This window comes from Magnolia sinica, chromosome 17, assembly GCF_029962835.1.
Source record: "Magnolia sinica isolate HGM2019 chromosome 17, MsV1, whole genome shotgun sequence".
Classification (NCBI taxonomy): Eukaryota; Viridiplantae; Streptophyta; class Magnoliopsida; order Magnoliales; family Magnoliaceae; genus Magnolia; species Magnolia sinica.
Genome location: NC_080589.1, coordinates 64,354,829 through 64,382,352, shown reverse-complemented (window position 1 = coordinate 64,382,352; position 27,524 = coordinate 64,354,829). Strand labels below are relative to the sequence as shown.

The window sequence follows — 27,524 nt, the reverse complement described above, 5'->3', positions numbered from 1 at the left end:
TACATATTAAAGACCATTGATCAAATGGTTTATATTTGTCAGGTCCATGCCATATTTACATGGTAGCCCATGAATTGTGTACAGAACCTAATGAACAGGATCCTTACTCTTGCTCCAGTGGTAAACTCTTAGGAGTTTCAACACCCAGTCAAGGGTTCGAGTATCCATAGGTGGTGAAATCCCACTGCAGCGTGAGTGTGTGGGGTGTGTGTGCATGTAAAAAAAAAAAACTGAAAGAACAGTCTAGTTCAATTGATTGGAATGTCTGAGTGTCCTGATGCAACTAGGAGCACTAATAGCGTTCCGAGTGCTCTGGGGCATTTCTCCTACATTATTCTTAGTGAATTAGTTAAGATACTAAATAATTGCGGTGTCAATACCGGGATAATATCAGGATAAAATCACGAAATTTGAAAAGTGGTGATATTTTGAAAATCTCATGAGATTATTGTGATAATATTGTTTCATTATTTTTCACAAAAAATATTGTGAGATATTTAAAAATCCCCACAATATTTGTCACAATGTTGAAGAGAGTCACATGGAAAAAAAAAAAACCTCTTGAATGCCTAAATGCAATTAAAAGGTGAAGATAACACGTAATATCTGTGGCATCACAAACAATACTGTCATCCATGCATGCCAAACATTTCAAATGAAAAGATATGTATAGATTGACAAGAGTTTGTTTCACAATGGTTATAAAGAAAAGAAAAAAGAAAAACAATATCACACAGAGGGAACTAGTAAGGTAAGGATCCGTCATAAGCTGAAAAGGAGTCTTTGAGTCCTTGTAAAACACTAACAATAGTACCTTAGTTCATTTCAGAAGATGGCTCTACTTGGTCAAGTAATAAATGAGCAGGAAGAGTGCCAGAAAGGATGCAATGAGGGTAGCCATTCTGCGGCTTGATTTCGTCTCGAACACCTGCAATAGAGGTAAGCATGTAACTCTGTGACATGGTAGAAGCAGAATGCTCCTCGCAAGCCCCCACCAGCAAATGCCAATCCATGAGCACCCCAACATGTTCCAACATCGAACACGTGCATGAGATGCAGGCCATACATCGCATGGGGCATCATGACATGTAACATGGACCATCATATTTGGTAGCAGCTGGTGTGACAGCCGGCTTATGACCTTCATGATACAGGCGGTAATGGCCATTACAGCCCTGTAATGGTCTTCTTCTTCTTTTCTTTTCTTTTTTTCTTTTTTAATAAGGAGAAAAAAAAAATGTATCAGCACCGTATCGGCCTGTTACGGAGTTTTTTTTTTTTTCAAATTGGGCAGTATCACAATGTATAATACAAGAGGCACCACCATTACTATAATGTAACCGTTTTTTAATACCTTGCCGTTGACTAAAATCAGCCAGTCCACCCTTCTGTATCAAGGAAATGAACAGACAATAAATGCAATACTTGTTCTTCTGGCCATTCCGATGGGTATACTCCCTTCCCGCAGTTCACAATCAACAGAAGATGTGTGGTCATATCAGTGATTGCGCCAGCCTGATTTTTGGGGCCAGAGCAAGTAGCAATGGAACCCACCCATGAAGAACTCAGATTTTGAATGCATGCCTGATTGGCACGTATGGTGCACATTTCTGGCATTTGGATTGGTGCTTGCAATAGCATTCTTCGAATAACTAAACTCAAAGAACAGGGTTCTATTTCACTTACCATCTTGAATCGATCCATGGTTCCTGACAGGACTCCTCTTGATGAATCCATATCATTGCCCTGAATTCAATCCACAGAATAAAAATTCATGTCACTATTTTTGGTTAATTAGGAAAACACTTCAGGGGTAGAACACATACCATTCGATCCAATATGCGATTATGACTATCCACCTCTTCATGAATATCGCCTGTCAACTGCCAAAATTCAAACAGAAAACATCATTCTATCAGGACTTGTTGGGAGATATCCAAAACCAAACATCAATATCACCTGTCAACTGTCAAAATTCAAACAGAAAACATCATTCTATCAGGACTTGTTGGGAGATATCCAAAACCAAACATCAACTGGAAGTCATTATGAAAACAAATTTCCCAGTGAGAAAGGAATTTCAATTCATGAGAGACAACGATCCCAAGAGAGCAGTAAAAGCTCGGCCTACATAATTGAGCTGTGGGGATAAATCAGTGGCAACTAAAATCGTATTTAAGACCAGTGTTTAAAATAGCTCACACTACATAGCATAGCTTAGCCTTCACACTATGTAGCTCATGAAATTAGCTTAATTCATGTGGCCTACGCTTACACTGCAAGTTAGTTTTAACCAGTGTTCGAAATATCAGTATCGCGTTACGTATCGCACCCTTGGGATACAGCTATGTATCGATTATTGCATGGGATATAGCAGTAGTATCGCATAATGTATCACTGTTGTTGGAAACATGGGGAAACATTGGGAAATTAGTCGAATTTTTCAATGAAACTTCAATGACAGAGATGTATCGATTATTGCATGGGATATAGCGGTAGTATCGCGTAATGTATCACTGTTGTTGGAAACATGGGGAAACATTTGGAAATTAGTCGAATTTTTCAATGAAACTTCAATGACAGTTAAAAAAGACATCAATATACACTTATAAATCCAAACATTACAAAAAAACGTGCACATAATATGTTTTCTTTGTATGGGATCCTAATCTATGCGCTGTCTAACTGAATTGATGCAAGTATATTAAAAGATTATTCATATAATTTATAAATGTAAGAAGATGTGCAGAAACACAAGCAATATATTCAAAAGCAAAAGAAGAATCACTAGATCAAGCTACATACATGTTTGATTTTATGTTTGGACACAGAATGTAACCAATTTGCAAGAAATTGAAAATTTTTGATTTATTTTTTCCAATTTTCCGCAACTCGGCCCATCTCCTCCAAATCTCCAAATCAAAACATGAAAAATCATGGATTTGTAACAATTTGACATTGATTTAACATGATTTATAGAAGAAATAAAAAAAAGGATCAAAAATCGAAAATGCTTACTGGATCGAACATGTGGGATATATCCCACTAGTGCGTTTCGTATCGCATAGGTGGGATACAAGATATATCATGGGATATATCGGCCGATACTGTGATACTTAAAACATGGTTTTAACCAAACATAAAAATTAATTAATATTTTTCAATGATTTATTATATTTTATATTTTCAATAAGAATCAATTAATGTTTTCAATTATTCTGGTAAAATAATATACATAACAGTGTTGAATCAGTTTTGTTATTTCTTTATCTTTATGCATAATATTTGCTCTCTTTTTCCTATCATTTAGGGTGTGTTTGGTTGATGAAATTTCTTGATATTTGGTGCAACCAAGCACAACCCTAATTAAAAATTTAGAGGTAGCATGTAGCATTAAGCTATATGCTACGTAGCTTACACCTCATGCTTTGGAGGTATGATGCTACACTACACGTTACTCGCTATTAAAAACACTGTTTAAGGCTAATTGCACGACAACTGATTAAATCCAGCAATAGAAAAGTGTTCCTTTCTCTGTCTGCATGATTAAACCATCCAACCATAATCCAATTTTTACTTATACAGCATAGCTCTATACACTCTACCAACTTGACCATTAGTCTCTGTTATTCTCTTTTACCGTCTTTTCTTATTGGTGGATAACCAAAACTTCTGCCAAGGAGGAAAGAAAAAGAACAAAATTGTGTCAAGGGATTGAATCCCAGTATGAAGTGAAGATTGTGATCCCCATCTTTTCCTATTAACGTGGCCAACAAGTTAGCTTCGCTAGGAGCAAAGGAAAATGAAATGTTTAGAGTCAAAGTAACTTCCTAGTATCACTGAAAATTAAAGCCAGTCTCTTAGGCCTCAGAAGTTCCTTTCCAGATCAAGTTAGAACTTAGAAACCCCGATGATGGCAACAGAACTGACAAAGGACTCAAGGAAGATGTGCGATAAAGTGCATTTGCTTCTGCTTCAAAGGGGCCACCAAGCTGCAGGACCAGGTAAACAGATCTTGATGGCCCACCATGGCCCTGGTCTGCTTCAATGCTGAGTTGCTACTCTTCCAGTAGAAACCTCCAACTGATTCAGGTGAGTCAGTCAATAAGAAAATCAGACGCCTCTCCTGCAGGCCAAAGCATTTCCTTGGAATGTCTTTCAGAAGCTTCGCCAGAAGCAACTAGTAACTACCCAAATGCCTTTTGCTGCCAATGCAGGTACTATAGTACTGTACCATAGTACTCTTTCCAATTTTGTACAGAAATCTCTGCTCACTGAAACATTTCCTTTGAATGATTCTAGAAGCTTTGCTAGAAGTGACTAGTCGCTTTCCTTATGCCGCTGTTCCATAGTATGGTCAACCTCCAACATTGAGTTTCCAACCACCAATTTGATGCCAACTCCAAGGGGTATAATAACTTCTAGCAAGCACGACACAGTTGACAAGCTGAAGCTATTACCAAAACAGGAAAACCCTTGCAAGACAGAATCCCAACTAAAGAAGGATCACCTTATTTTGATGAATGTCTCTTCAAGAGATATCATTTCTGCACAGTCAAGTTTGCTGCAGAAATGATGCATGGGAAAGAACTCACAGTCAAGAAGGCACTTTCAGTAGCCTTTCTAAACTGGATAACCGTGAAAAAGCATCTGTGAAGGTCTGAAGTGTCGAAACAGAAACATTCAATTTCTTTTTTTTTATTCAAATACATCATCATCTTAGGAATAAGAAATTGGGATGTAATGGCCGGAAAAACAAAACCAGAACATCACAATCTTTAACTACTGACAGTGCCATTTTGATAAGATGGGAAGATTCATATTCCATATCCTTCTCAAAACACACGCGCCCGCGCGCGCACACAAAAATCACATATCCAACAGTACATGGTAAAGGCTATCACTTGTTTTTAAATTGGTAATCTTGAGCTCGGAACAAAGACCTCAATGTTGAAATGCAGACCATCCAACATTGGGCTACAGGCTTGAACCCAAGTTAACCACTTAGTTATTTCAACTGAACAAATAGCATTATTCTTTTCTTTTTCTTTTTCTTTTTTTTTCTTTTTTTTTTCTTTTTTTTTTTTTTGCAATGGCCAAACAGCATTCTTCTTTAGTTATTCAATGTAACAAATAAAATTATTCTTTTTTTTTAAAGGCCCAATAGAATTCTTCTCTAGAGTAGTGAATCCTCAAGAACAAACTCAAAAGGCAGCAGATTAAAGGAAATGTGCTATCCTGCTGATCCACAGAAATGGACACTTTTCTGCATCTAAGAAGAATCCCCATAGAAAGTGTATGCCAATTTTCTGCTATTAAGCATGCAACAATCGCATGTGGTGGTGGGAATTATTGTGGGCTTATCCATACCTCTAAATACGAAGTTGCAATGGAAGGCTCCTCATAGCCTGCACTATTCTGAAAACACTGACCATTCTTTTCGCCCCAACTAACTCACCAGATAACCGGAAGCATGAGATACCAAAATCATCTTGCCTATTTTTCCATGCCATGCCCAAAGAAGCTCCCCTCACAGATTGAGGCATTACCCATTGTGATACAAAAAATGACAAGGAAACGCACCCAAACCTTAAAGGTGAAGGGGAAAATGGATAAATAGGTGATAAACAGTTTCTGCCGCTTTCATGCATAAAGAACACATATTTGGAATGAACATAGACCCCTTTTTGGAGATTGTCTATTGTCAAGACCTTTTTCCTTCTTACAAACCAAGTGAACGAGACAACCTTGGGAGGCACGCCATAAAACCATAATGATATGCATGAGCACAGGATTCACCCAGCCCGAATGCACAAAGCAACCAATAAAAGGATTTAACCGAGAATCTCCCAGAACTATGAATTCGCCACACAACAAAATCTTCACCTCCAATTGGATTTTGAGCGGCCTGCAGACAATCCAATAATCTGATGAAGTCACCCAGCTCCCAGTCACGTAAGATAAGCCCCACCTAAATGGAGGCATCCAAATCGTATAGGTCTCGCAAAGAGAAAAACAGTCAGCCACTTTAATATCGCTGGAAGGAGCCTAACAGGCCAAATTAGGTTATTCCTGTTGCAAGGATTGGTTACCGCACCAAACATCCTTCCAAAATCTAATTGATGAGCCATCTCCTATCGAGAGGGAAACACATTCTCAAAACTTTGACTTCAAAGAGAATCGATTTCCAAATGTTTGAGGTCCTATAAAGAGAGGACTATTTCACTTCCCAACCTCCATCCTTGAGACCATATTTGCCTGCAATGATCTCACACCAAAAGCTGCATGTTTGGTTTCCGAAGCACCATAGCCATTTTCCTAGGAGGGCAGGGCAAGATTCATAAGCTCCAATTTTATAAGTCGGGGAGGGGTTACTTATTGAAAAAGAGCATATTTGGCTTAGGCGGATAGACATTTTTGGGTATTTTTTGGACAAGTTTGTCCTTGAACTTTTCAACTAATTCCCATCTTGCCTCTTTCCTTCTCTTTACAATCTCTTCGAGGTAGGCCCACATGATGAACGACCCATATTAGGTGGGGCCCCACATGATGAATGGTCCACAGCAAAGGTGAGCCCCACATGATGGACGATCCACATCAAGCAGGCCTTGCCTGATGGACGGTCCACATCAAAGTTGGGAGCCACATGATGGATGGTGGACATTGGATGTGTGAAAATGATGGAGGGTTGACATTAAAGGTGGGCCAACATGGTGAATGACCCATATTGAAGGTTGGGCCCCCACATGATGGACGGTCCACAACAAAGGTGGGACGTACAGGATGAATGGTGGACATCAAAGATGGGTCCTAAATGATGGATGGCTCAGATCAAAATGTGGCCCCATATTATCGACTATCCACATCAAGTGGGCCCCACATGATAGATGCTCCACAACAAAAGTGGGACCCATATGATGGATGGTGGACATCAAAGGTGGGCCCCTCATGAAGAACGACCCATATTGAATGTAGGGCCCCACATGATGTTCAGGTCCACATCAAGGTGGCCCCCACATGATGGATGGCCTGCATCAAAGTGTGGTACGGCATGACGGAACATCCACATCAAGCGGGCCCCATTTAATAGGCAGTCCACATCAAAGGCAGGACCCACATGATGGATGATGGTCATTGAAGGTGGGCCCACATGATGGTTGGTTGACATCAAAGGTGGGCCTACATGATGAATGACCCATATTGAAGGTGGGGCCCCACACAATGAATGGTCCACATCAAGGTGGGCCCACATATTGGACAGATTAGGCTTCACATGATGGATGACCTAGATCAAAGTGTGGCCCCTCATAATGGATGATCCACATCAAGTGGGCCTGACCTAATGAACAATCCACATCCAAGGTCTCGCATGATGGATGACCCATATCCAAAGTGGGCCACATGATGGATGATCTACATAGAAGGTGCACCCACATGATGAATGGTGGATATCAAAAGTGGGCCCCACATGATGGACAATCTACTTCAAAGGTAGGCCCCACACTATAGACACATCAAATGTGGACTCCACGAGATGGATGATGTGTAGTGGACATTGAGGGGCCCCACATTAAGGACAAGTAACATTGATGGTAGGCCCCACATGATGGATAACCTACATTAAGGAGGGCCCCTAATGATGAATGGTCCACATCCAAGATGGGCCTTGCATGATGGATAACTCACTTTGAAGGTTTAGCTCACACGATGGACGGTCCACATCAAAGGTGAGCTTCATATGATGGATGATCCACATCTAATGTACAACATAATGGATGGCCCATGTCTTAAAAAAAGAAGATTGTAGCCATCCATTCTTTTGCCATTTGGGGCATGGTTCATCTATAGTGAGATCCACCAAAATAACCATCTGGATTGCTCTTATAATAGAGTTGTTGTAATCTTTAAAAATGACGTCAACTACCCTTTTTTAAAAAAGCTCTCATTTGAAAGTTTATCAAACGTGCTTATTTCAAATAAGAGCTTTTTTTGGACTTGAAAAGGTGATTTTACCAAACAAGCTTATTTAAAACAAGAGCTAAAACAAAAGATATTGGAGTAGCCCTTATTGAATTAGAGTAGAGATGCCAGACTAAAAACAGACATCCGAGTTCTATAACACAAAAATACTCCCTGACGACCTAGACACGTCTAAAGAAATCCAGTCTTTATTCTTAACCCCCTAAACAAAATAGAGAAGCAATCTGTCAATAGAGAATCTATCAATAGACTGAAGCTTAGTCTCTTAAAAAGGAATTATATGAGCTTTTGATTTTCTACACCTCCCTAACTTGGAACCTTTTTTTATTTGCATCCCAAACTCCTGACGTTCCAACTTAGAACATTCATTGAAATACTGACCTCGCCCTTCTCTCCCTCTAAGAAGTATTGATTTTGCTACCCACTTCGTAGTTAACTAAGCTCTCCAATCTCAACAACGCTCTCTGACCCTTTTGATTCCACTTCATCAAACATCCGAGGCTCGAATTCTGACAATGACTCCCCCTTTGCTCAAGCCATTGCATCCTCATCACAAGCTTAAAAGGAGAGCCACAACTTTCTGCCTACTCTATTTATAACGTCCTTCAACCACTCGAGTTCTTATGCCATCAAATTACTATTGCTTGCCTTGAGGTTGGTCCATCAAGCCATCATAAGTAGTCGTTCTATATCCGTGTCTACTCCCCCGAAACTAGCATCAGTTATCTATAGCCGAGTAATATCCAATGTCTCCGTGAGATCTTCACCCTGAAGGCTTGCATCCATCTCCATCGATGCATTGCTATCCTCATTTGACTAAGAGTGATACTTTGCTAACGCCAAGATCCCTCCATCAGCTACGAAGCTCAAGGTAACTACCATGCCCTTTCATTATTCTCCCTACCCGGTTGTTCTTGGCTTTCGGCTCCAGAGATGATAAGCTTACATTCAATAATCGTAGCTTCTCCAGGAGAAGAAGAATCTTCCCACCCTCGAAAAAGGATTGCTCTCGGACCTTCTCTACAGAACAGAATGAGGGGTCTCTCCTCTCAAAGTAGAAAACCCAAGTCAATAACAAGTGCCTTTGGAGACATGAGCAAGAACTGAGGATCGTTCCTCTCATGTTCCATTTTACCCGTTAATAAATGTTGTAGATTAACACCTTCGTCTAAGGTCAGCATACACCTGTCATACTGTGCCGGAATAGAGACACCACGCAACGAGATCCCTTTCCGCCTAAGATCGGTGCACGGCTCAAGACCTACAAGTGTCTCATTCTCAAACGGTAAGAGAGTAGTAGTGCACTGCTCGAGGCCACCACGTAGCCCTCATTGGTAGCCCTCACGTGTGACCATGAAGCGCATCTCGAGCTTGCACCATCGACCGAACCATATAACAATCCTCGACCATTGAGACCCAAGGAAAGGCCTCCCCGGCACGTGTGTGACTAGCGTCCCCATGCGAAACATCTTCCAGTTCCACATAGCCTATTAAGAGAGAGAAGCATGCGTCCAATGCACCCGCAAAGCATCAAAAGGACTAGAGGGATCCATGTAACCACCTACCCTCTACGGTCCAACCAGCGTCAAGCATAGCATCCTCTCTTCAATCAGTACTTTGTCGGTCCAATGAGATGGTGCTCCTTTACCCAAACTCTAACCTCTAGCCATGGCTAATAGCGTTGCATTGTCCCTTTTCCAGTCCTCCCCACACCTACGAGAGACTCCCCACACCCTCTCCCTTTCGTCTTTCAGTAATAGATGAGACTCTCCTACCCATAACTTCACCGACTCTGACACAAGAAAGGCATTCTTCTTCCTGATGTAGAGTCGAACCTCAATGACTTCTTTGCCTGCCTCCGTGCCTTCATCGCTAGCTACCACCTTCCCGATACATTCTTTAATAGCTATGAATCATGATGGCATCCTTACTCCACATCTCTAGAGAAATAACCCAAAAGAGAAACCAAGCTTCCTCTCTACCGAAAAAGGACTCATCCTCCCACTTCTTAATGGACTTGATCGGCCCATTATTGAACAATGCAGCCACCATCACCATTTCATCTAGGTTATTTCCCGGTCTCGTATAGATCCAGAGCACATTCTTGTTTAATGATTTGATCTTGTGATCACTCTCCTCCAAATGGCAACAAGCTTTCAGCCAAGATTTCACCTCAGAGACTATGCCACAGCCACCATCAACCATTGGAGCTCCTCCCAAGCTTCTTCCACAACAATAGGGTTGACACATACCTATGGGCCCTCTGCAGTATTAGTCTTCCACAACCTCTTCCCTCATTCCAACTTGAGACCCTTCTCTTACTGGTTGTCATCGCCACTAGACCACTTTTTCTGCTCATTTCTTACCCCAACCACTACTTCCTTTAAGGACTTGGGCTTGTCTCCCTCCCCTCTAGTGTCTACTGCAGGAGACTTTCCCTAGACCGACTTCCCTTGTATCCTCTCAACCCTCCAGATTCCTTCTACCTTCCTATTCCCCCCATTGATGCCCTTTCCTTTCAAAGCTTCTTTCATATTAACAACATCTAGACCATATCTAACCCTCTGCACAGGCAGTTTCTTCCTTGTGAAGCTCTCCCCGTCCAACCATGGTGTGTTATAACAGTCGTTATGGGGCCATAAAAGGTAACAATGGCAACCTTTACACGTTACGGAGGCGTAATGGTCATTACGGAAAAATGACCCATAGCAGCCATTACAACCCCCGTAACAGCACACTAAACCCCCTTGTAAAGGCCATAACAGCCCAATAATGGTCAATTATAAGACTGATAGAGGTTTTTCGGGTTTTTTTTTCATTTTTTTTTTAAAGAGAGGCCGTAACAGCCATTACGAGGCCCATAAAGGCCATTACAACCCATATTGTAAAGGTTATGGTGGTGGCCGTTACAGCCACTGTTACTGTTACAAAATACCTTGCGTCCAATATCTCCACAGCTTTTTCCAGATCCACTTCGATTTCATCCTAAAGAAAGCAAATCCATGAGAGATGGTCATTCCCTTGTGACACAAAATCACCACCTCCATCACTGATCTTGCTCGCCCCAAAACTCTCGAGAAGTTTATCAGCAACCAACCTTCTGGGAAACCCTTGACGAATAAGGTTGACAGCTCGTCCAACAAGACCTCTTCACCCCATTTTCGATCGATAGCAATTGTCCTCGTCTTCCTCACCCCAACAAGACCTCTTCACCCCATTTTCGATCGATAGCAATTGTCCTCGTCTTCCTCACCCCAACAAGACCTCAGCCTCATTCTCTCTTAAAGTCTCTCTGTCAGATGCAATGGTGTCCTTGCACACCCCCTTCCCTTTCCCAACCCCCAATGGTGAAGTCCCCTCACCACCTTCACCCTCATTTGCTAAACGCCCCTTCTCTCGAGAGACTCTTCGGCCCATCCTCGAACCCCATCTTGAGTGTCATTGTCTTCCTCGATCGTCCACCCTCCTTCGATCATTGAACCTACCTCACGTTGATATCACTTTGAATCTCTCACTTCAAGCATACATCTCCTTCGATCATTTAAAGCTTCATCCAATTTTTTCCTCATTCAAATTTCTTTTTATTTGTGGATAGTTGGCCATCCATTTTTGTATTTGTGGCCCACCGAATGAGCAGACCAGCCTATTGGACCCAATCATCAATATAGTAGAGCAAAGCTTTAGATTGGATGTTAGATAAGCTACAAATGTGCTTGCATGTAGGTGTGCATTTCACGAGCCGAGAAGTGCATTTGGGGTTGGCAAACCTTCAAGGATCGTTTGGCAACCATCGAGGTTGTGTTCTGGACAAGACCGTCTAGACACATTTATTATGGAATAGCTTGTCTAGACATATTGCTTGGACATGCCAGAATGTTGTTTGTCAAACACCCACCTAGTGTGGAATGGCCAAGGATGGGCCTATATGCAATTTGTCAAACAGCTTGGAATAGAAAATGGGCAAAACTTGTTCCAAAAAAAAAAAAAAAAAGGGGCAAAACCAAAATCCATATTCAATAGTGGAGGTTAGATAGTTTGGAACATCCCACTTGTGAAATTTTTTGCAACTCTCCGTCAAGAAGATAGGCCTCCTAGATGGAAGGTTTGGCTCAGCCAACTGTGCTTGAATTCATTTTAAGTTCGAGATGAAATAAAATAAATGCAGTAATGTCAAGATAGCTAATAATTTCTAACTGGAAAAACGTTGCAACTTCAATTATCAAAACCTCAATCAACCTTGCATCCAAAAACCATCCAAAGCAAACACATTTGATATATTTTTCTTCCGAAATTAACAATGGGGCCTGTTTGGATTGCGAATTACACTGTAATTTAATATAAAAGCGCCATCGTTATGATTTTACAACGATTGATTAAACAAGTATTTTGGCATGTAATTCAGCGGTCAAACGCATATGTAATAGGAGACATGTAAAGGAATTTGTAATCATTACAATTTTATATTGAATTGAAGTGGAAACCTCCTATCCAAACATGGACAGTGTATTTTTCCTGTTGATTGGACATTTCAGTAACGTAAAAGTATGATCATTAAGATTTTACCACGCCTATCGAAACACAGAAATGATCAGTCAAATTACATGTTTTCCAGCAGACCGGTTTGTAATTTCTAATCATTGCACTTTTATAATACATTACGGCCGTAATTCACAATCCAAAGAGGCCCTAAAAGGGAAAAAAAAAAAGAAGCATTTACAGGATTTGAGCACCGGATGTATTCTAGAAACTGGAACTTCGCAAACTACATATGAAGATTCAAAGCAAATTCAACACATTAGGACAACATGAAAGCTATCGAATATACCCCACTTTCTAACCACCAAAGCCCAAAACAATATGAGCTTCAATAACCAAAAATATCAAATAAAGATCCAATCTCTTGCCAAACAAATACATACCCATTTGCAGACTTTGCTCAGAAGTCCACCCGCCCGCGAATCAAAAAACAATTACCAAGAACAGCCCAGATATTGGAAAACCCCCGCCTTTCAAAATCCAACTTCTTTCTATAAAATAGTCAAAATTCATCCACGAATATCAAATTGCAAACTAAAACGAACACAACCTCAACTCAAAAAATACCCAAAAGAACTCAATGATTTGGATCAGTCCCACTTCTGCTCCAAAAGCCCCAAATTTGCTGCATTTTTTTTACAAAATCACAGAAATTCAAACCCAGTTGCTGAAAAATCTCAAGAACCCAGAATCCCTAAGCCAAGATGAATGTCATATGTGCAAGAAAAAAAAAATCGGGAGTAAATATCCTTTTCAGACCAAGGGCACTTAGGTATTTCAAAACTTCCATATACCCCCACAAAAACAGTGACACTAACAATATGTAACCCAACCCCTGTTCCACGTAGCCCAAGGGAGGCCGGTCTCAGGCTGGCTCAGGCCAGGCCATCGCAACCCACTTTCCACCCTTGTTAACCCGACGTATACTCACTACACTTCTCAAGCTACCATTCTGCTTTATATTAAACTTATGTTCCAGCAAATGTTGACTTCAGCAGTGCAACACAATGATCTCATAAACATCAAAGAGAGATTCTATCTGAAACCTTTTTTTGCTAAATCCTAGTGGTTTGGGAAGAAGTGCTGCAAACATAACTGGAAAACCTTCACACAACAAAAACAACTATAAAAACATAAATTGGGAATGGAAATGTTTCCGGTCCCTTTTACATTACTCACTATTGCAGCAATGGTTGAAATGAATGCAAAAGGCTTGAACACAAACAAGGAAGTAAAACATATATTCCAAATTGAAAATTTCATGAAAAATGGTGAACCAAAGCACCTGGATCAGTACTTACGTGATGTGAGGGAGACAACTCAAGGACCATGCACGGCCCATGACAGAGGTTGCAAATAAATCATTCAATAGTGAAATCCTCACACAAAAAGACGAAGCTTACCCTCTTTAGTATATTGACTCTATCTTGCAGCCCCTCAATAGCTCTATCATTATCATGCTCATCAATTTCATGCGAGGTGTAGGACGAGGAGGCCCTGATTCCACCCTCCTCAATTCCATCAAGCAAAGCACTCCTGTTGCTGCGGTAATCTCTGCATGAAAGGAGATTACACAGTAAATAGTTGCACCAGTTTTCCTAAGCATAGATAGATACTTCTGGAATGGGAACTGCAATTACCTAATTTTCCGGGTCATTGTAGAAATTGCAAACTGTTAAGTTTCAAAAGGGGTCTAATTTGGTTAAACAAAATGAACTACTTGAACCAAAGGAAACCATTAGCTTCAAGGTAAGATATGGTTTTGGCGTGGCATCGGGTGAGGAGACGTGGCAATAGGTATTCCGTATCGGTAACGGTGGCCGTAACGGTCACCACCGTTACCGATGCGGGTATCAGCTGTAACGGCTAATACAGGGGCGTAATGACTGTTACGACCACCATAACGGTTGAAAATTTTCTTTTGCCCAAAAAAATCTGAAAAAAAAAATATTTAGAAAATCAAGAAGAATGTAAATATTCCAAATATGTATTCATTTTTCGTTTTGAACATGTTTATGGTACTGTAACGGTCTACCCTTTGGTGAGAGTGTTGTATCCGGCTGTCTAGTGAATTTGTGAACATGATTATATGTATCTAATGTTTACACATCACAATCAAGCATTAAAACTAGAAATAAGAAAATTTGCATAAATACTACTTTTTCAATTTTTTGGAAGAAAAAAAAAAAGGCCATCGGAGCTTCAATTCACTCAAATCACTTCAATCTACGATTTTCATATTAAAAACTATTAAGAGTGGTCGAAATCTATCGTAAAATGATCTAGGAGAGTTTTTGGAATGAGAAAAGTTTATATATATAGGAGAAAATTGGATTTAAATAGGAAAAAAAAACATGGTCGTTTTTCAACCATTACAGGGATAACGGTCGTTATGCCCCATAACGGCCGATACAATCCCAAAAAATCAACTGCCCTGTTTCACTCCCGTATCGCGTAACATGCATGGCTGTTACCTATACGTATCGGCCTTTACGGACGTATCATAACGGATACGGAACACCTTGCGTGGCATTAGATGATTTTTGTAATTCGACAGGCTAGCAGATGGGACATTTCTCGCCACCTCCGGTATTCGAGAAGAGGAAATATCTCGTGAGATATTGAAGGTAGACTTTTGTTAAGGCAGCCACCGTCTCTCAACATGTAGAAAGTGACTTGGCATGTTCCAAGTCGAACAAGCTTCCCTTTGGCATTTTGCAGAGTGGGTGATTCAAGCATTTGGGGCAGCTTGGTCGATTATAGTTCCAGCTGCTGTGAGGAGTCAGCCACTGACAAAGAATACCTCTTCTCTGCTTCAATTTGCCAAATGATACTCTCATTTTCTGTGATGCTACGAGCAAGCACATGTTAAATCTGTGTTGTATCCTTAGATGTTTCAATGCATCCTCAGGCCTTAAGGTGAATCGCTCAAAGAGTGAAATGATCGGCATAAATATAGACAGCTAAAGCATTCAAGAGCTTGCAAATGTTATGGGATGCAAGCTGAGTTATCTCCCTCCACCTACCTAGGGCTGCCATTGTGTGTGAGTACGCCACCCAAAGCCCTTAAGGAGCCAGTGAATAACCAGAATGGAAAGAAGTTGGCCTCATAAAAAGGAAGGTATCTCTCCTTCAGTGGTAGGCTGATTCTTATCAACACAGTGACAGTGGCCACGCCAGTGTACTTTGTTTCTCTTTCGATGCCAAACGAGTGTTATATCTAGAATCAAGAAAATTCAGCTGGATTTCTCATAGGATGGGTCAGAATTTGAACAAAAATTTCATCTTCTTGAGTAGAAGGTGGCGGCAAGAATCTGATCAATGAGGCATTACTTAGCAAATGGGTGTGGTGGTTCTCTATTGAACATCTAGCATTTTGGAGAAGAGTGGTGGTGGAAAAGTATGGGTGTCACGAAGATGGGAGAGGCATTATGCTATCAGCTAGATACAGATGTTCAGGTTGTTGGAAGGATATAATGGCAACATAATCAAAGGTGATACAAGGCATGGCTATTGACGTTAGGAATAAGCTGTTGATTAGATATTGGAAGGACTGGTAGTCTCAGGATTCACCGCTGAAATTTTCTTTCAATGTGAGGGACTGTTGAAATCATGGATGACCAGATTGTCTGGACCCCAACTTTTAGAAAGCACTTTTAGAAGCCGCGGAGGAAGAGCTTTTTGAGGTTTTCTCATTCCCTAGCTCAGGTGAAGATTGATAACTTGAGAGAGGATATTGTGATTTGGTAGTAGGATCGTCTTGCCATTTCACAGTCAAGTCAATGTATAGGTAGTGTTTTAAATATCGACGATATCAACTGATATATCCCACGATATATCTTGTATCCCACCTGTGCGATACGAAAAACAAAAGTAGTGCCAATATATTCCACCTATTTGATCTAGTGAGCATTTTCAATTTTCAATCCATGTTTTTGTTGTAAATCATGTTAAACCAGCGTCAAATGGTTACAAATCTATGATTCTTCATGTTTTCCATGAAAAATTATGGATTTGGAACCTCAATTTTGAGATTTGGGGGAGACAGGTCAAGTTGTGCAAAATTAAGAAAAAACAAAATTTCTCAATTTCTCACAAATCAGTTATAATCGTTGTATCTAAACACAAAATTAAACATGTGTGTGACTTGATCTAGTGATTCTTCTTTTGCTTTTGAATGTATTACTTGTATTTCCATACATGTCTTCTTACGTTTATAAATTATATGAATAGACTTTGAATATACTTCCATCAGTTCAGTTAGAAAGCATATATATCAGGACCCCATACAAAAGAAACCCCTATTATGTGCACTTTTTTTTTGTAATGTTTTGATTTCTAAGTGTGTATTGATGTCTTTTTCAACAATCCCTGAAGTTTCATTGAAACATTCGACCAATTTCCCAATTTCCCATGTTCCCCAACAACAACGATACATTACGCGATACAACCGATATATCCCATGCGATAACTGATATTTATCCGTATCCCAAGGGTGCGATACATTACGCGATAACGATATTTAAAACATTGTGTATATGAAGGTTACAGACGAAGGTGGCCGTGAAGTTTCTATGGGGTGGATCTGGACTAGAGTTATAGCCTTTGCATGGCTTGCTAGTTGGGATCATATTTTACGATCAATTGGCTTCAAAGAAGAAATATGATTCTAGTTAGTGGATGTTGCATGTGTCTAAGGGATGCAGAAGACTACAACCATCTCTTCATTCATTGTTCGTTCGGGGCGGCTATGTGGAATTGGTACTTTCAACAATTCAACATGGCTTGGACGATACTCCAATTGATTCAGCATCTTCTTGCGGCTTGGAGGTTGCATCCTTCAGGATGGAAGCACAAAATGGTGTGAGATCTCTACTTTCTGGTCAACCTTTCAACTGTTTGGAAAGAAAGGAATGGCCGCACTTTTGATGACAAAAGTGATTCAATGTCAGCCACCATCTCTTGTGTCAAATGCCTTGTTTGCTCTTGGGTGGAGGCTTCGGGTTCCTTTCCTCCATCCTCTTTGGTCGGAACTCCTCTCCAGTGGCTAGAGATTTCTTGTAATGTTTAGCTATGTAATAGCCTATTGGCCTCTCTTTTAATAAAATCTTAGTTGACAATATAAGAAATGCCAAGTACCTTGAAGTTGCGAATGAACACCATCAAGAAGATATATAAAGAAGGTGACTTGGTAATATTTTATTTCCAAAAGAACAAAGGTTTTTGAGGAAACTAATAACAATCTTAAGTCTAAGAAGATTGGGCAATGCAAACTCAAGAGGAAGCTAGGTAACAACACCTATGAGATCAAGTTGCCAGATTACTTTGATATCTCATCGACTTCGAATGCGGATGATTTGGCCGAGTGACATGGAGAGGTGCCTAACATGCAAGGCAGAGTTAATGCTCATATGGACAAACAAGTCTGTGATAAAAGGAGGAAAGAAGTTGACACATATTGGGCACAAAGACTACAACACCCGATGAGGCAGATACAAGCAGAACTTGGTGAAATGGAAGAACAAGCCCATTCTAAATGCACATGGATCATGGCCAACTGACTAAAAATATTGAATCGGAACCTCTGCTACTTGTATTAAGCATAACTTGTCTAGGTCAAGTTGGGGGAGAGGGGGTGGCTCACCATGTGTTGATTGTGTTGTTTGCTACTAGTTTTGGAGGCTGAATTTGAGAGACTATCACTACCGTTTTTGGATGATTACAGATTCTGATTCTAAAGATCATGGCTGTTGATTTTGAAGATCCTTTTATTATTTTTAGGCCCTTACAATTTAGAAGAGAAAAAAAAAAAAAACCTTAATTAAAGATTCATGTGGATTTTGAGGTGAGTTCTATTGATGAATTCGTAAGAATTGAAGAAGTTTCAATTCCAATAAATCGTTTTATCCCTCTCTACTCCGATATTATTTTGGGTCTGATCTTCATCCAGTCTAGCAATTTTCATATCAAAATCTCATTGATTCAATAGCATTGCATCACATCCACAGCACATAAATGGCAGGGCCCACTGAATGAACAACCTGGATCTCTAATGTAAGTAGGATTCCAACGGCTGTCAAATTTCTCAAATGATCTTATAAAGTGCTAACCTTCAGAACCGCTAGTTAGATTGCAATTGCAAAAATAATAATAATAAATAAATAAAATTAAGAATGAATAACCTAATAAAAGAAGATGAGATTCACACAAAATACACAATCGAATACGAAAAAAGATCAAGAAAGAAAGATTGCTGATTTGTTAAAATTCGATACGAATGCTATGAATCCGGTGAGAAATCTTTGGGATATTCCGGATCTTCAATACAGAGAGCTAGAGGAATAACCTTCTGAGATTCATGGCTAGGGTTTTCTCTTTCTCTCTCGCTTTTCTCTCGCAGATCACAAGGAAACGCAGCTTCCGTTTCGGTTTCTGATCTCTCCCCCTGTATACTACCTCATTTACCCCTTCTCTTTTAGGACGCGGATTTCCTGCGAGAGCGTTTCACCAGAAGTTCCCGCGCTTGGAAGCTATGTGGGGCCCACTTTGATGTTTATAAGCTATCCAACCCGTCCATCCGTTTTCCCAGATCATTTCTAGAATATTCCACCAAAAATGAGGCGGATCCAAATCTCAAATGTGCCACGTAAGAGGGAAAACTAGGGAAAGAAATGTCTACCGTTGAAACTTTCCTGGGCTCACCTTGATGTTTATATGCCATCTAAACCGTTTATATTGTCATTCTATCTGGGATGAACCGAGAAAACCGAAAATGTAGACTGATACAAAATTTTTGTGGCCATATAAATGTTTCAACGGTGGTCATTCAATCCCCACTGTTCTGCATCCACCTCATTTTCGGTTGGGTGTCCTAAAATTATTTTTAAAACAGATGGGCGGGGTTGATTTCGTACAAACTTTACGGTGGGCCCCACCTTGCTTCCCAGCGCACGTTACAATCCAAGAACAGATGGTTAAAATCATAACCTCTAATTCATCCCATTTGTTTGTTTAAATGAGTCATTGGAAATTTCATTTTTAACCGTCCAATGAATATTAACTAATCTGATATTTAAAATAGTTAAATAAGTAAAAAAGTTGGTAGTAAAAAATCTAAGCTATTACATATAATTTGAATGGTTTATTTTTTTATTAATTTTATGCCACGTATCCAATTTTTAAGTAATCAGTGAGTGGTTGGGTATCATTGGACGCACTTCTATAATAAATGTGTTCTTTTTGCACTGGTTTTCGTTTTTATGGATTTTTGTCCGGATGGCCTCATATTTTGATGTAGTTGTGGTGGAAGCTCATGCAAACAATATTTAAGAATTTATAGCCTTGAATCGACTTTTCAATGCCCAGCCACAAATGTACCGGTATGGTAGGCTTTTATCTCAAAGTAAAAAAATTAAGCTACCTCCTTGGTCGATCTGATTCGTTCATTTTAATTGAATAGTCGTGAATTAACGAAAAAAATTTTTCAATTTTATGTTTGAATTATACGTGGCCCACAACTACACTATCATTTTGCACTTATTCTGAACTATTTTCTCATATGTGTTCTATCTGTAGTGAGTTTTGCCTTTAAATTTATGACAACAATAACATGAAATTAAAACTCCCTACATATGAACGGGTTGAATTTGCTAAAAGATAACCCAGTGGCTCCACATAAAATGTGAATGTGTTCAAAAGGTGGTGTCCTTCCGCACGAGGGTCATTTGACTAATTCCTTCTTCCTTTCTTGGTTTTTTTCACGGGGAGGAGGATGTTTTTTAGCTCCCTTTCTTCTTCGTTGTTCATTCTTCCTTCTTTCTTCTTCCCTCATCTTTCATTGGTTTCCTTTATATATGCTTTTTAGTTTTTTTTTTTTATTTTAATGAATAGTGAGAGTTTGTAAAATAGAAGTGGGTGTGAAAGAATATTGTAACAAATGAATTTTTATAATAAAAAGATGTTACAGTAGATTAATTTTGTTAGAAAATAATATTGGAATGCATGAATTTTGTAATAGATGAATGCAATGAATATTATAATTGATGAATTTTTATAATGAAAGTATTTTGTAATTGATGATGTTTTATATCAGATCATCGATATTTACTATAAATCGCCCATATATACTATGGATTACCCAGTATTTTCATTGTGGATCATGCGATGTTCAATGTAAATCGTCGATATTCACTGTGAATCGCTGATACTAAGGATGAACCACTGGTATTCACTATAGACCATTGATATTAAAAGCGGATTGCTGATATTTTCACTATGTATCGCATATATTCGTTATGGGCCATCAATCCGACAAAAACGGTTATAACTCCCTTCTTATATGTTTAATTTGGGTGATTTTGTATTTATTATGAAGGTAATTTAATGAAATTTTAAAAGGATTTGGAATTATCTCAGTTGGACACCATTTGATTTTAAAAAATTGGACCCAAAGTTCATCAAGATCACTGTGGATCTCTGATATTCAGTACAGGCTATCAATTTGATGAAAATGACAATAACTTCCTCATCACATGTCTGATTTGGAGTAATCTTGCACTCGTTAGAAACGTAATTTGATTAACTTTCAAATGGTTTTAAAATCATATTATTTGAATATTATTTGAATGCCCAAAAGTAAGCCTCGATTAATATTAGCAATCCATAATGAATGGTGAACTTGTCAGTCAAATGGCATCCAAATAATATGATTCCAAAGCCATTTGAAAGTTTATCAAATTATCTTTCTAATGAGCATAGGATTACCCAAATCGGACATGTAACGAGTGAGTTATGATTGTTTTTGTAAGATCGATGACTCAGTGAATATCAGTGACCCACGGTAATCTTGGTAAACATTGGGCTCACCTTTTGGCAATCAAATAGTATCCAAATAAGATGATTTCAAATTATTTAAAATTTTCATCACGTTACCTTCCAAACGAGCATAAGATCACCAAATTTGGACATGTAACGAGGGATTATGAGCATTTTCGTCAGATCGATAGCCTATGATGTATATTTGTGATCCAATTAGAAATATCAACGGTCTATCCTGAATATTAGTGGTCCACTATTAATATCAGTGGTTCACAATGAATATCAATAATCCCCTTTTAACATCACAATCCATAAGATATCGACGATTTACATTTGAATATCGATGATCCACTGTGAAAATATCGACGATCCATTGTGAAAATATCGACGATCTACAGTAAATATGGGTGATCCACAATAAATATCAATGATCCACCATACACCATTCTTCCATCATAAATTTCATGCATTACAAACACTCTTTTATTACAAAATTCATCCAATACAACAACATTGTATTATAAAAATTATTCCATTACAATATTTTTCCATACTTTATTCCTTTTCGCAGACTCTCACAATTTATATATAAAAATATTAATCTAAAAAACAACTACAAAAAACCTATAAAGGAGAGAATGAATGGAACGAAAAACATACACCTTCCTCCCCTTCTATGAAAAAAAAAATTAAGGAAGAAGGTAACGGCCAAATGACTCTCATATGAAAGGGCCCCACATTTTTAACTCATCCATATGTGGGGCTCACTGGATTATCATGAAGCAAATTTAACTTGTTCATATGTAAATATATATATATTTGTTGTGTCATCGTACAAATTTAAGAGCAAAACTTATTATATATAAACCACATAAAAAATGATTAAAAATTAATGCACAACATTAATGTATTTGTAGGCTACAAATAACTTATAATAGAAAAGAGAAAAAACCTATCATGGTTCACAATCATCTCATTGAAACGAATGGATCAAATTGCCCAGGAAGTGGGTCAAATTTTGATTTTTGATGAGTCCAAGTTCCTTCTTGAAAGCATATTTTTCTTTATAAGACAAGAGCCTACCCGACATTTTCGTCCTTAAAAAATGATTCCAGGATGCAAATCTTAAGTATGGTAAGTATGAATTCCCGCAATAACCAGAGGACAGGGCCATTCGTACCAAAAAAAACCCGCTTTTTCTTGTTTATATAATCGCCTGCACGCAACTGCACTACAAGCTGTGGTGCCGCACCATCTTTACCGCTAACACGCCCCTTGTGCAGTACATCTGTGCCATGAAAACCATAGGACTCACCGTAAATATCCACTTACTAAGTGGTCCATACCTATATATGTGAATCAGACCGTTCATTGATGCCGATATACTGCCCCATTTGATGAGAGGACCAATTTGATTTTTGTTCAGGTGATTTCATGGCGATGGGACATGCTGCCCTTTTCATAGCACCGTTTTTTCAGGTGTGTCTTGTAATCAATGTTCAATGCTTAAATCTAATTAGGACCACTCATCTAGTAGGCCATTTGTTTTTAGAACAGTGACTGCACACCAACCGTTTTTTTCAATTTTATCTTAAGTGTCGGTGGCAGAAAGAGAAAGGACCGATTGCCCGTGTCCTTAGGGGGCGCGTCTTGGCGCATGGTATCAGTTGGGATTAGGTGGGATGGAATTGTATTTGGTCTCATGCCAATTCCACTCAATGTTGGGGAAGAATAGAAAAAACTTGAAATTAGATGAGATGGAATTGCATTGGGTCCATGCTAATTTCATTCAATTTTAATAAGTTATGTAGATCCCACCATGATATGTGGGCTATATCCACACCATCCATCCATTTTTCTAGACCATTTTAGAGCATGGGCCAAAAATTAGGTAAATCTAAAGCTCAAGTGGGCCCACCATAGAAAGTAGCGGGAACTGAATACCTAGCGCTGAAAACTTCTTTGGAGCCATGTAAGTTTTGAATCGGCCTCATTTTTTGGCCATGCTATAAAATGAGGTTACAAAATGGATAAACAGTTTGAATATAACACGTTATTCTCGGTAATTTCAAATAATATTAGGTATATCCATTTCAATGTATCATTGTGCTAGCATGAAATTAAGCTTATCCCACGGTAACTCAGATAATTCCTACCATGTGTAATAATTATGCATAACAATCCCACCTAGTTCTTCCCAATGCCACGCGCTGAACGCCCCCTTAGGAAGTTCCTATAGACGTAAGCAGTGTGGGGCCACATAGATTCTGGTGACAAATCTACTCCGTCCATCAGTTTTTTCAAGACCATGATAGGGCAGAGATATAAAAATCAAGTGGATCTAAAACTCATATGGGCTGCACCAAATGAAACAGTGGGACAGAAACATCCACCGTTGAAACCTTCTTGGAGCTGACCATGATGTTTACTTTCCATCTAAACCGTTCATTGGATTATTACCACTCAGATAATCTGTAAGGATAATATCATCTTGATACATAACTTCTGTGGCCCCCCACAAAGTTTCCAATGGTGGTCGTTCAATCCCTGATGTTTCGGTGGTATGGCCCACATGAGTTTTGGGTCTGCCTGGTTTTTAACCTCATACCATATTGTGATTTTGAAAAGCTGATGGACGGACTGGATTTGTTACATTCGTCTCTGTGGCCCCACACAGCCTCCGACTACATGGACACAGGCAATCCACGTCCTTCAAAATGGCACAGGTAGAGAAAAGAAAAGAGGGAGAGATTCTTCTTCAAGAGAAACGCAGCAGAGGAAAGAAAAGGAGAAGAAGAAGAGAAAGAATCGCTTGATCGGTTATCACTGGTATTTTTTTAGTCTCTCTTTTATTCTCTTCTCTCTCTCAGAAAACTCAAAATCTTTTTGGGTTTTTCCTTTTTTGGGATTTTTCCTGCTCTATCAATTGATATCGATTGATACTTGGATACATTGTAAAATATGTAAAGAGGGGTTGCGAAATTTCTCATGATATCTCCATATCGTCGATATGTTGTGACATCGTGCGGTATTTCCCACTATACAAGTTATTTTGGGAGCGTTTGGATGCTTGTAAGTTTTTTAAGATGTAAGAAAATTACATATAATCCTGTTTGGATGTAACCTCTAACTTACTTACAAATAACTTAATTTCTTTGTTTGTTTGGATAACTTATAAGTTAGTTACAGATAATAAGTTATATATTCACAATAAGGAGAGCTTTAAGTAGGGAATCATTTAAAGGTTTATATGAGTCCATAAGGGCCTGTTTGGATGCCTGTAAGTTCTTTTAAGTTGCAAGTGACTTACCTGTAAGTGACTTACAGGTGAAAGTTACTTACAGGTAATCTGTTTGAATATAAGTTGTAAGTCACTTACAGGTAAGTTACTTTTTCTGTTTGGATAACCTATAAGTTACTTGCAGGTAGAAAGCTGTATATTTACATCGAGCATAGCTTAGATTGAGGAATCGTTCTAAAATGTTCTAATCATATAAAAAAACAGGGGATCAAATATGTTATTTTGCTAAGCCCATCAAGATGAATATTTGAGATAATTATTAAGCTAAACCAATCATCAAGTGGGCTATAAAAGTGGGCCCACGAATTCAAAAAATCTATAATATGGAGTAATAACTCAATTTAAGCATTGAGAATAAACTTAAAAACATTAATAGAAAATCTAATAATTAAATTACTTGCATTCCAACTGTGCAATCTGATGTAATTTCCAAGGGCCAGCGCATCATCAATCCCACTCTATCATCAAAGTTTTTCTCATTCTCTAATGAGGAGTTTGATGCTCAGGATCTAAGAGATTCACCAACACTGATGTAGATCGTTAAATTACTTGCATTCTAACTGTGCAATCTAAGAGATTCACCAACACTGCGAGTACATCACAGGATCACCAACCACAGGCCACAGTGAGACCAACCAGATAAACGATCTACAGGATCACCAACCACAGGCCACAGTCCCTGACAGTTTCATGGGATGCTGCATCACATGGTCCATTCGGTTTAGAGGCCCATGACACGTGTGAAAAAATATGCAGGTGCGTGACTGTTTGGATGCCAACATGCCTTATAGAGTAACATCAAACCACTCCCGTTTTCAAAGGAGAAAAAAAGGGTAGATGAAATCCTACCGTTTTAGGAGGAGAAGAGACGGAAGGCTGTAACTGCAGCGAGAGATTGTAGAGACGGAGAGAGATTTGGTGGGTTGGTGCGTTTCTCCCTCTTCCCCTCTTTTTAAAAATCTGAACGTTGAGCCTGTAAGTGACTTACAGGGAAGTAACTTACCACCCCCATCCCCCTGCAGTTTTTTAGAAGATTTGCCTGTAAGTGACTTACAGGTTGTAAGTTAGTTACAGATAATAAGTTATATATTCACAATAAGGAGAGCTTTAAGTAGGGAATCATTTAAAAATTAGATTAACACATAAGAAAGCAGGGGTGTATATTATTTTATTGAGCCCATCTAGATGAATAGTTGGGTTGATTCTTAGCCTAAGCTAATCATCAGGTGGGCCATAAAAGTGGGCCAATGTATTTGAAATGCTTGTAATGTGGGAAAAAAAACTAGAGCAAAAGAGAACTAAAAATTTTCATCAGGTGGGCCATAGAGTGTCATTTCAAAATTTTCCTTCAATTCAAGGTTTATCGAAAAATTCAGCCCTGGGTTTTCAAAGTAATTTTAACCATGCTAATGGTGGCTTGCAATTGGATTGATTGAAAAAATAATGAGGAGGTACAGCATATAGTTGAGATTTAATTGGAAAAGGTCCACCACTACTATCACCAAAGCATAGTAAACGGAGGGGAAAAAAAAAGCTATAGGTAAGAAGCCAGATGCTTGGCTAGAGCATTAAAATAAGACAGAAGTGAAATCCATCCCATCCATCTTATCTGTCCGTGCCGGCTAGGTGGGGTCCACTGTGATGTTTGTGAGAAATCCATTCCGTCCATCAGTTTTGCCGGACCATATTAGGACATGGGCCCACCATGATCTATATGTTTGATCCAAGCTGTCCATCTATTTTGATAGATCAGTTTAGGGCATTAGCCCAAAAAGGAGGCATATCGAAGGCTCAAGTGGACCACATGACATTAAGTAGTGAGGATTGAACTCTTACCGTTGAAAACATCCTAGGGCCCACCATGATGTTTATTTACAGTCCAACCCATCCATCCATTTCGACATATCATTTTATGGCATGAGGCCAAAAAGAAGGCTGATCGATGGATCATGTGGACCACGCCACAGGAAGCAATGGTGAAAGAAAGCGTACTGTTGAAAACTTCTTGGGGGCCCCAAAAGTTTTGAATCAAAGCTGATATTCATGTTTTCCCGTCATCTAGATCTATATGACCTTATGAATAGGTTGGATGGCAAATAAACATTATGGTGGGCCCCACAGAAATTTTCAACAATAGGATTTCAATCCCTACCGCTTTCTGTGGGTGTGGTCCACTTGAGCCTTCAACCGGCCTCCTTTTTGGGCTCATATACTAAAATTATTTGTTAAGACGGATGAGATGGATACAACATATATGTCATGGTGGCCCACAGAGGCCCTAACAGGATCGTCCAAGCGCGATACCGATATTATCGGCCGATAATGTCAATATTGATCATACCTTATTCCTCAAGAGAAACTTTGGCAAAACAATTGTAAGATTGTTTATGTCGTGATATTGTTATTATAGGAGGGATAAGGAATCTGAAACTTTTTTTTTTTTGGAGTCAGAGTTTGATATAAAGGATCTAGGCTCTCTAGGGTATTTATTGGGCATTAAGGGATTACATGGTATGGAATTACATTTGGTTTAATGTAAATTTCATCCGGCGTTTGGAAAGGACGGGAAGGATTGGATTAATCCAAGTATCATATCATCTAGTCCCAATAGGAGATACCATGAGATTTCTGGTGGATTTCGAAATCCATGACATCCATGGGCCCCACGTTGATGCATGTGCTTATCCACGCCATCCATCCATATGTGTCATTTATACATGACAATCAAGTTGCATATGTATTGGACGTGGACCCCATGTGGTGGGGCCCACCAAAACGCCCACACACGTGGTGAGTCAAAGACTGCTTGACATGTGTTAGGCTTTGGAAAGCCTATATTTAGAACCGGTGTAAACCAAGAGATTGCAATTTTCAGAAATCGCATTTCTAT

General features: G+C 39.2%; 1 protein-coding gene across 1 annotated transcript; it reads right to left on the bottom strand.

Moving 5' to 3' along the window:
* Positions 1-649: 649 nt before the first annotated feature.
* LOC131231282 (bet1-like SNARE 1-1) lies at positions 650-19,016 on the bottom strand. Its single transcript, XM_058227427.1, has 5 exons — positions 18,863-19,016; positions 13,920-14,070; positions 1,827-1,883; positions 1,687-1,746; positions 650-928 (listed from the first exon to the last, which is right to left on the bottom strand). Exons 1-5 carry the CDS (start codon positions 18,874-18,876, stop codon positions 839-841), a joined length of 372 nt encoding a protein of 123 aa, XP_058083410.1. The 5' UTR covers positions 18,877-19,016; the 3' UTR covers positions 650-838.
* Between the last annotated feature and the right edge of the window lie 8,508 nt (positions 19,017-27,524).